Source organism: Arachis ipaensis, chromosome B07 (genome assembly GCF_000816755.2).
Source record: "Arachis ipaensis cultivar K30076 chromosome B07, Araip1.1, whole genome shotgun sequence".
NCBI lineage: Eukaryota > Viridiplantae > Streptophyta > Magnoliopsida > Fabales > Fabaceae > Arachis > Arachis ipaensis.
This window is the reverse complement of record NC_029791.2, coordinates 2,850,688-2,862,568: the sequence shown is the minus strand read 5'-3', so window position 1 is coordinate 2,862,568 and position 11,881 is coordinate 2,850,688. Positions and strand designations below refer to the sequence as shown.

The window sequence follows — 11,881 nt, the reverse complement described above, 5'->3', positions numbered from 1 at the left end:
ATAATAATAATGATTATCAATGGATTAAAGGGCAATTTACGTAAATGAAATATATGGAGAAAAAGTTTACCCAAATACAACAATTGAGAATTCGTTACTTGCTTATATAATCTGTGAAATCCCTTTCACGTTTTAGTAGAAATATATAAACTGTGGTATCCCTTCCACGGTTTATGAATAAAGCAGTATACACATAAACTTTGGTACCTCTTCCACGGTTTATGAATAGGGGCATGCACACATAAATCGTGGTACCCCTTCCACGGTTTATGAGGAGTAAAAATTCTATATATACACGGTGAAAATCAATTGTGTTGAAGAGGATCATTTTCACAATGGTAAGTGAGGATGAGAGTTTCCAAGTACTAGTGAATTGCTCTGAGAAAATTCATAAAAGCAAAAAATACGGTGTGAAGTTCACTGATAGAGAACTTTTCAATGTATTTATCAGTTCATCAAATACCTTGTCATATCTAAAGAACAGCATATTGCAGAAACTTGAGGTATTTGGGAGCAAGTGGGTGAAAAAGTTATTTTATAAGATCTCTATCGCAGTTGTGTCAACCAGTGTGAAGTATGATACGTTTGTGATAGCGGCCGATAAAGATATTTGGGTTCTGTTTCATTGTCGTAGGAGTTTTTCAGAGGTCAGAATACACGAGCTGTATGCGAAGTTGGAGGTCGGTGTTGATAGTTCAGACTTCAGGGGCATCAGTTCTGGTTCATCACTCGATTGCCATGGGCGGTCCTTCTAGTTCTATGGTTGCAACTCCACCAACTGTTCCATACGTTGCATCTCCTTCCTTTGCGGCTGATTTAGACTGTATGGAGGCAGTTAGTTCTGTACCATTCGAGAGTTGTGGGGTCCGGTAGCAGACATGTGAGGTGGATAATGATCCTGGCATTACTCCTGATGTTGTAGGGTTGGGAGAACCTGACCGAGTTGAGAATGCAATGCGGGATGATGACTCAGACCAGGAGCCTGTTGATATAATTGGGGCCTCCGATAGTGGTTGGATACCTCCACGTGCTTATCGAGCATTCTGTATTCGTCATGTGGCGGCGAATTTTAGCCTGAGCTTCAAGGTCAAGACGCGAGAAGACTGTTGGTGAATGCTGCATATGCCAAGATTGAAGCAGAGTTTGATTACTGGTTTGACATTATGCGGACTGAGAATCCAGCTATGTATGATTGGACCCATCGAATGAAATATGACAAGTGGACCCAGTATCAGGATAGCGGGAGACGGTTTGGCCATATGACAACCAATATTAGTGAATGTGTGAATTCTATGTTAAAGGGTACAAGGAACCTCCTGGTAAGTTCGTTGGTGAAGTCCACTTACATAAGGCTTGCAGAGCTATTCGTGGTCCGGGGACAGATGGCAGAGGCGCAATTAGGGACTGGCCATGAATTTTGTCAGACGTTGGTGAAAGTAATAGAGCGCAACATGAGAGACTCGAGATGCTTCACCGTCACTTTGTACGACAGGCACCAGTCCGAGTATACCGTGGCTAAGACGACGCCTACTAGTAACTTCTCGCTTGGTAGCTATCGAGTTTCTCTTAGGGATCACACATGTGACTGTGGCTATTTTCAGGCTCTGCATTACCCATGTTGTCACGCCATTACATGTTGCGCCCACTCGCGTCTGAATTAGGCCTCATATGCTCATGATGTGTATCGTATGACTGAGGTGTTCAATGTGTACAAGGAAGGGTTTGTGCCCCCTATCCCAGAAGGACTCTGGCCGCCATACGATGGTTCGATTGTCATTCCAGACCCTAATATGAGGTGTGCAAGAGATGGATTGCCAAAGTCAACCAGAATCCGAGGAAGCATGGATCAGACTACTCCTAACCAACCGAAGCGCTGTGGGCTCTTCCGTCAGCCCAGTCATACGTGCAGAAATTGTGACCAGCGAGGACATACTGCTGCCAGGGATGCTTAGATGCTATGATGTTTTTTTCTATTGTTGTTAAGTTCATTGTATAATGTATGTTTAAGTCGTTTAAGATTAGATGTTGTTTAAGTTCCTTGTACTTGTTTAATACCATCCTTAACGTAATACCTTTTTATGTTTCATGTCATGACGTCGTCTTCATCCATGACGATTGTACATCAAAATAGGCATGTATGCCACACAAAACATTAATCCATACCTCGAGGCCAGCGGAAATCCAAACATGTCAAAACCACTAGGTCTCAGAGTAGGAACCCTCCAGAAAATCCAGGACTGTAGTAGCTGAAGTGGTCCGGCCAAGTTAACAACGTTTTTGTTTGTCGCATGACACATACATCTATACAACCAGGCCAGTGCAACTGAGCCCCAGCTATATTTTCCCAAGTCGTCCATCGATGCCAGGAATGACAACCATCGAAGGTGAACCCGGTTCACGTTCTTGTCCCCAAACAGCTAAGACAACAACAACATCATAATGTTAGCACGTGCGTATATACGCACTGTCTCCTCACTCGCATCTGCTGGGAGAACCCAAAACCTCTTATGGAACCATGTGAAGTGAACCGTCATCTGCTTGACTTTATTCGGTGGCGGTAGCTCACCGGACAATTTCTGAAAGCAGTCCCATGCTAGTCTTTCGTTGTCCATCAGTTGCTCAAAGTCAGTAAGGCACCCACTAGCGGCCTCCGGGTAAACCCAGTTGATATGCCACATCCTGCAAAGTGATGGTGCATTCTCCAAATGGCATATGGAAGGTGTGCGTCTCAGGACGCCACCTCTCAATGAATGCGCTAAGTAGAGCCTCATCAACCCAGAACCAGTGACTGTTCAATCTAGCCAAGTGATACAAACCCATATTTTTCAAATACGGTATAATCCATTCATGCAGAGGCATATTCTGTTGTCTCCTAACATAGGAAATCCACCTAGTCGGCTGCAACATGTGGAAGACAATATTATTTCGACACTCATGAAATTTTAAAAATATATGGTTCGTTAACGAAAAAATTAATTCGACACATATCAAATTAGAAAAAAAATATGGTTCACTCACAGAGAAATTAATTCGCAAAAAATAAATTTTAAAAAAATTTGGTTTTTAGCGAAAAAATTAATTCGACACATATCAAATTTAAAAAATAAAACATGGCTCACTGACGAAAAATTAGTTCGCCAAAAATCAAATTTCAACAATAAAATTTAACGTACAAATCACTACATAAATTACTTACGAATTACACAAAGCACACATAACATTCTAACACATAAATTAACAAAACAAATTAACTCCTTACTAATGAAATTTTAACATATTCAAAACTAACCTCTTGGTCAATGTTTCCAGTCACGTGAGCAACGCCGTTCAATTGGTACATGCGATTTTGGTCTTCCATGACTCCACCACGCCAGAGTCTTGATGCCCCTGGATTCTCTCCCAACTGCTCACTTCCAAAAACTCTAACCCGCCAATAATGTAAACAATGTAATCCGTCACTTGGTTTCGCAAATTATGTATATATATAGCTACTCATAAATTGTGGAAGGAGTACCACGGTTTATGCCTACAAGCTTTTTTTCATAAACCGTGGAAGGAGTACCACGGTTTATGTGTTTCTACTAAAATGTGAAAGGGATTCCATGGATTATATAAAGTAGCAATAGGACAAGCAAGTAACCAATTTTTAATTGTTGTATTTGGGTAAATTTCTATTTATTTTATATAGGTAAATTGTCCTGAATTAAATGTATTAATTTTTATTTAAATTATTTTTAATATGTGAAACAATAATTTAAAAAGAATAAGGACTCGTTTGAGAAGTTTCAAAAGTAACTTTTTTTAGCTTTTAACTTATGAAAAGTAATAGTATTAATGTCTGGTGCAATTTTCAAAACCAAATTACAGCTTTCTAAGAAGCTATTTAGGAGCTTATAGAGAAGTTAAAAAAAATGACTTCTCTCATAATACTATTATTTTTTATCACATTTCTATAAAATAAGTACTTTTAGAACAAAAAACTCAAATACAAAATAACTTATTTATAAGCTACTTTTAATATAGCCATTTATTATTTAAATTATTTTTTCACATACTCAAACTGGACCTAAAACTTAAGTAAGAGATCAATAAAAAATACCTGAATTTTTCTATTAATAAGAATAATAAATAATATGCAATAAATTATTATTAATAAATAAATTACTAATTAGTACCCGAAAAAAAGTAACAAATTCTAATTCTTTCAATGAGATTTTGAAAATCTATACTTACTAATTAGTATATTTTAACCTTTAAGACCTTAACAAATTAAATATTTATCAATAGTAACACTCTACAAATAATGATGACCTTAGTATTATAGAGATAAAGATATTTAACGAAAAAAGATAAGAGGGAATTTGATATTTTCTTTATTTGCATTTAAACCCTAAAAAAAATAAAAATCCTAATTTGAGTAATTTGGTTATACTTTTCAATAATCTCTCATATAATAATAACTTTGGACCATTCACTTATATATATATATATATATATTTTGCTCTATATTGCTCTTTTCTTTTTCATAAGCTGTTAATTGAGGTTGTTGATATATTATTACTTACCTAAAAAAAATTATGGATGAAAAAAAATTAAAAATGTTAGCTGGAATAACCAAAATATCTTAAGCCTTCAAGATTTAGAAAGATAAACTAGATACAACTTCTTAATTATTTAAAATAAATAAAAATAAATAATTCAACATTTGTTACGATATGGATGTCCATATCCATCTACTCAGCATGATTTATTCTTCCTTTGAAGTTTTATTGGGAAGCACAAATATTAAAGGCTATGCGGTGCATGCTTTCCCAATATTTGTAAAGTGAATCTTTTTACTAGTATAAATAGGAGAATAAGGCTGAGGCTTCGATACACAAGCAAGTAATAAGAAATCAATTCTTTCTTTATGTTGCAATCAAATACTCTTCTCTTTATATTTCTACTACAATTCTTTCTCTTCTTTTATTTTATAAGTATTTTAAACACTCTTTTCTATTACTCTTTACATATAATATTAATAGCAATATTAATCATCTTTATTATATTGAGATAGTAATTATAGTACTAGAGTCTTCTATTTATACTTCTTTATTTGATATTTATTTTACAACACGTTATCAGCACGAGACTCTGATCAAATTTTTAGGAAGACTCAGGTAACAAATTTTTATTATGTTGAAGCTCTCTCATCTTGAATTTAATGCTCTTGATATATCTGGAAATAATTATTTATCATGGATACTAAATGTTAAAATCCATCTTGATTTAATGGATCTTGAAGATTTCATTAAGGCTGAAAATAATGCATCCCAGAAGGATAAAGCCAAAGCCATTATTTTTCTTCGTCGTCATGTTGACGTATGATTGAAAAGTGAATATCCCACATTAAAAGATCCTGCAGATATGTGGAAAGACCTTGAAGAAAGGTACAATTATGTGATACTTCCTCAAGCCCGATATGTTAGAGAAAACTTTCTCAACCTTCCATGCCTCGAATGTGTTCCTGCAGCAGCAGTATCGAGAAAAATAATTTAAAAATATTTTGAGCTAATTTCTTGCTTTCTTGTTGCTGAACGCAACAATGAGTTTCTCTTAAGAAATCATGAAGCGCGCCCAGATGGCGCCGCCCCATTTCCTGAAGCAAATGCGGCAAATTATAACCCCAGAAGAGGTAAATTGCAAGATTTTGATAACAAGAAAAAATATGGAAGGAAAAAAAATTATGCTCACAAGAAAAGATCTCACCAGAAGTGGGATAAAGAAAGAAATAATGGGCAAAGTATATCAATTGAGGATAAATGCTTTCGTTGTGGTGGAAAGGGCCATTGGTCACGTACCTGTCGTACCCCAAGGCACCTAGTTGATCTTTATCAAGTATCCTTGAAAAAGGATGACAAAGGAAAAGAAACAATTTTTGTTTCAAATTATGAAAATTCCACCACTCATTATGATGTATCTAATTTCTTTAAGGATTCTGAAGGTAATATTGGCTATTTGATCAATGATGGAATAGTTTGATATGTATATGTGTTTGTTAAGTATTCATGTGAATAATTTTACTGTGCATGTACTTCTACTCATTTTATTATTATTATCATTTGTCTTTGAAGAAAAATGGCAACGATATATCTTGAAGATATTTGCCTTGCGGATAGTGCAAGTTCGCACACTATTCTTAAAAGTGATATATATTTTACCCATCTTGTGCCAAAAGAAGAATATGTTAATACTATTATTGGCTCGGGCAATGTGATAGAAGGCTCCGGAAGAGCTATAATTTTGTTTCCTGGAGGAACAAAATTCATAATAAATAATGCACTGTTGTCTACCAAGTCTCTAAGAAACTTGTTGAGTTTCAAAGATATTCGCCGAAATGAATATCATATTGAGACAATGAATGAGGAAAATCATGAGTACTTATGTATCATAACTCATGATTCAAATAAGAAAGTTATATTAGAAAAATTACCCTCACATTCATCTGAGTTGTATTATACCAAGATTAGTGCAATTGAATCACATGCCATTGTAAACCAGAAGTTTACTAGCCCAAATGAATTCATAACTTGGCATGATAGATTGGGTCATTCGGGAACAACCATGATGAGGAGAATTATTAAAAACTCTCATGGACATTCACTAAAGAACCAGAAGATTCTTAAAACTAGTGAATTTTGTTGTGCTGCATGTTCTCAGGGAAAGTTAATTTTAAGGCAATCACCAGTAAAGATTGGATTTGAGTCCCCTGAATTCCTAGAAAGGATTTAAGGTGATATATGTGGACCTATTCATTCACCATGTGGATCTTTTAGATATTTTATGGTCCTGATAGACGCATCTTCGAGATGGTCACATGTGTGATTATTATCTTCTCGCAACCTGGCGTTTGCGAGATTACTGGCTCAAATTATTCGATTAAAAGCACAATTTTCAGAAAATCCAATCAAAGCAATTCGTCTTGATAATGCTGGTGAATTTACTTCCCAAGCTTTTGATGCTTATTGTATGCTAATGGAATAAGTGTTGAACATCCAGTAGCTTATGTTCACACACAAAATGGGTTAGCAGAATCACTTATTAAGCGCCTCCAATTAATTGCTAGACCCTTGCTTATGAGAACAAATCTCCCAGCCTCGGTTTGGGGGCATGCTATTTTACATGCCGCAGCACTTATTCGTTTGAGGCCAACGAGTTACCATCAGTTCTCTCCTATGCAATTAGCATTTGGCCAGCAGCCAAATGTTTCCCATTTAAGAATATTTAGATGTGCGATATATGTTCCCATTGCACCACCTAATCGCACCAAAATGGGACCCCAAAAAAAATTGGCGATATATGTTGGATATGATTCTCCCTCTATAGTGAGGTATCTTGAGATACAAACCGGAGATGTATTTAAAGCCCGATTTGCAGATTGTCATTTTGATGAATCAAAATTTCCAACATTAGGGGGAGAGAATAAGCTTCGTGAAAAGGAACTTAATTGGAATGCATCATCCTTGATGCATTTAGATCCTTGATCAGGGAAATGTGAACTAGAAGTTCAAAAGATTATACATTTGCAAAGAATAGCAGATGAATTGCCTGATGCATTTTCTGATACAAAGAGGATAACCAAGTCTTATATACCAGCGAAAAATGCCTCAATTCGAATTGATGTCCTAGTAGGACAAGTAGCCACTGAAGCAAATTCACGCCAGAAGCGTGGCAGGGCGGAAAATGCCCCAATTCGAATTGATGTCCCAGTAGGATAAATAGCCACTAAAGCAAATACACGCCAGAAGCGTGGCAGGCCTATCAGTTCCAAAGACAAAAATCCTCGAAAGAGAAAAGAGGTAAATATGATTCCTGTTGGAAAAGACATAGTAGAGACACCTGTAGTTGTCCAAAATTCTGATATAACGCCAGAAGACGTTCAGGTACCTGAAAATTGTGAAAATGATGAGATCTCGATAAATTATGTCTTTACAGGAGAGAAATGTGACCAAAATAAGACAATTGTCAATGAAATATTTGCATATAATGTGGCATTAAATATCATGCATGAAAATAAGGATCTTGAGCCAAGATCAGTCGAAGAATGTCAACAAAGGAATGATTGGCCAAAATGGAAAGAAGCCATGAAGGCTGAATTAGACTCACTTGCAAAACGTGAAGTCTTTGGACCTGTAGTCCGTACACCTGAAGATGTAAAACCTGTTGGATATAAGTGGGTATTTGTGAGAAAACGAAATGAGAAAAATGAAGTTGTGCGCTACAAAGCCCAACTTGTGGCACAAGGTTTTTAACAAAGGCCCGGTATAGATTATGAAGAAACGTATTCCCCTGTAGTGGATGCGATAACATTGCGTTATTTGGTCAGTTTATCTGCATATCATAAACTGCATATGCATTTAATGGATGTGGTAACAGCCTATTTATACGGCTCATTAGATCGGGATATCTATATGAAAGTCCCTGAAGGACTAAAGATATCTAAACTATCCAATGAATATTCGCAAGGGTTATACTCAGTCAAATTGCAAAGATCTTTATATGGTCTAAAGCAATCTGGATGAATGTGGTATAATCGTCTTACTGAGTATCTGGCCAAAAACGATTTCAAGAATGATGATATATGCCCGTGTGTTTTCATAAAGAAATCAGCATCTGGATTCATTATAATTGCTGTGTACGTTGATGATTTAAATATCATTGGGACTCCTGAAAAGATTCCAACAATTATAAAAACTCTAAAAGAAGAGTTTGAGATGAAAGATCTTGGAAAGACTAAGTTTTGTCTCAGCCTGCAGATCGAGCATATAAAAAGTGGGATCTTTATTCATCAAACAACATACATAGAAAAGATCTTGAAGAGATTTTATATGGATAAATCACATCCCTTGAGTACCCCAATGATCGTAAGATCTTTGGATGTGGAGAAGGATCAATTCCGTCCTAAAGAAGAAAATGAAGATATCCTTGGTCCTGAAGTACCATATCTTAGTGTCATTGGAGCGCTAATGTATCTTGCTAATAATACGCGACCCGATATATCATTCGCGGTGAATTTACTAGCAAGATATAGTTCCTCTCCAACCAGAAGATATTGGAGTGGAATCAAACAAATTTTTCGATATCTTCATGGGACGATTGATATGGGATTGTTTTATCCCTATGGATCCAAGTCGCAACTAGTTGGCTATGCAGATGCTGGCTACTTGTCTGATCCACATAAAGGGAGATCTCAAACAGGATACCTGTTTACATATGGCGGTACAGCTATATCATGGAGATCCACGAAACAGACGATAGCAGCAACCTCCTCTAATCATGCCGAAATACTAGCGATTCATGAAGCAAGTCGCGAGTGTTTTTGGCTCAGGAGTTTGATCCAATATATCCTGTCATCATGTGGACTGATTGATCATAAGATAGCTCCAACTGTCCTGTTTGAAGATAATACAGCATGCATTGCTCAACTTAAGGGCGGATACATCAAAGGTGATAGAACAAAGCATATCTCTCCCAAATTCTTCTTCACTCATGATCTTCAAAATCAAGGGACAATTGATGTCCAACAGATCAGTTCAAGTGACAATCTGGCAGATTTATTCACAAAGTCACTCCTAAAATCCTCTTTTGAAAGATTGGTACATGAGATTGGGATGCGCCGATTTCGAGACATTAAATGATGTCGGCAATAGGGGGAGACTGTACTCTTTTTTCCTTGATCAGGTTTTTTTCCCATTGGGTTTTTCTTGACAAGGTTTTTAATGAGGCAGTCCCCATCACTAAAGGATATTGTACTCTTTTTCCTTCACTAAGGTTTTTTTTCCACTGGATTTTTCTTTAGTAAGGTTTTAACGAGGCATAATCCTAAATGGACATCCAAGGGGGAGTGTTACGATATGGATGTCCATATCCATCTATTCAGCATGATTTATTCTTCCTTTGAAGTTCTATTGGGAAGCACAAATATTAAAGGCTATGCGGTGCATGCTTGCATGCTTTCCCAATATTTGTAAAGTGAATCTTTTTACTAGTATAAATAGGAGAATAAGGCTGAGGCTTCGATACACAAGCAAGTAATAAGAAATCAATTCTTTCTTTATGTTGCAATCAAATACTCTTCTCTTTATATTTCTACTACAATTCTTTCTCTTCTTTTATTTTATAAGTATTTTAAACACTCTTTTCTATTACTCTTTACATATAATATTAATAGCAATATTAATCATCTTTATTATATTGAGATAGTAATTATAGTACTAGAGTCTTCTATTTATACTTCTTTATTTGATATTTATTTTACAACAACATTCAGTCTCTCAATTTTGAAAAATAAAGTTAAAATTTGTAGGAGATAAAATTTGAGTAGAGTCAACAAGAAGCACTAACTTGTCATCACTACTAATTAAGTAGTAATTAATAAATTATTATTTACGAACTTTTTGAGTATGAAAAATGGATCAACCACTACAAGTGATGAATGTGATAAGAAGAAACATGAGTTCTACACATAGGGCATGATCCTTGTTGGATTAACCATTTGTCTATACATTGTAAATGAAAAATGTGGCCACATTTTGGAAGTATCCTAATCAATTCTTCATCCTCAAAATCCTGCAAATTAAATCCAAATGTAAAAGAAAAGGCATTAGCTAATTTAGTTTGGTGATCAGATATATTTATTTACAATAATGCTAGGAACCAAAATGGTTCCAGTCAAAAACTAATTAAACATTTTTAGGTGAATTCAAAACTTCTATATAGATGGTATTTATGCTAAGTATTAAGATATTTTTTTTTTTATAAATTAGATGATTCTAAATCTGTTTTTTGATTTATCATGTTTTAGGCATTTGGAGAGAGAAGGAGGATGAAGAGACGGAAGCTAATTGAATCCGTTTCTGTGATTCACGTTGCAATGATACTGAACGTATCTCCTCCTAATTTGAATGTGGTAAAATATTTAATAACCAGTATTTTAAATCATAAATAAATAAAACTAATTACTATATTTATAATTAACTAAGTTGTTTTATTCTTAGCTGATTTAGAGTTGGTTCTATATACTTTTTTATAAAACAACTGGAACATCGATGTTCTTGATACACTTAAAACTCTTCCTATAATATATATTAATTGAAATCAACGGTTAAAACAAGTGGAACATCGATACACTTAAAATTTTTCTAATACTATAATAATATGGAAGAGTTTCAAGTGTAACAAAAATATCGTATTCCAATTATTTTAACCGTTGATTTGAATTATAAAAAAATATATATAATATATATTAATTGAAATCAACTATTAAAACAACTGGAAATATTAGTGTTTCCATTACACTTAAAATTTTTCCAGAACAATTAAACTTCACATTAAAGTGCAAAGTGTAGTAACAAGAAAAATAAATGAATAATTTTTAGTTATAGAAATTTTGAGTTCTTATTTGTGATATGCAAAATTTCTCTACTTTTCTTGTCCTATTCTATTTTGGGAAACAAGTGCATTAATTGTTGAAAGAGATTTTCTCTCACCTGGAAGCAAATTGAGCAGCTTGACATGTACATTAGTTTCTTGGATTTAAATTTCTGAAATGGAAGATTCAGAATTACACTCTGTGCCATCCCTGTAACCCCTTTGTTTTCATAAATATTTGATGATACTTCTCTCTGTGAACTTGTTTCTGCTGTGTTCATCTGAAACAAATTCATGAGCAAAATTTTATTTGTTTCCAACAATTTTATTTGATATTTCTCCCTATTAATGTACAGTAATACTAGAGAGACTAAAAACAAAAAAAAAAAAGTTTAAATTTATCTTATTTAAAATTCATTAATTCTAACAATAATTATTAAATATTAATAAAAAACAGAAATTTAGAGAAAAT

General features: G+C 34.7%; 1 protein-coding gene across 1 annotated transcript in view; it reads right to left on the bottom strand.

Annotated features, from left to right (window-relative positions):
- The window catches only part of LOC107608319 (NEP1-interacting protein 1), a 2,880-nt gene continuing 1,378 nt past the window's right edge, over positions 10,380 to 11,881 (bottom strand). Inside the window, exons 3-4 of the mRNA XM_016310148.2 lie at positions 11,529 to 11,690; positions 10,380 to 10,608 (exon numbers count right to left, since the gene is read on the bottom strand). Of these exons, the coding sequence (XP_016165634.1) occupies positions 10,462 to 10,608; positions 11,529 to 11,690 (309 nt within the window). The 3' untranslated portion in view covers positions 10,380 to 10,461. The remainder of the gene's footprint in view (positions 10,609 to 11,528; positions 11,691 to 11,881) is intronic.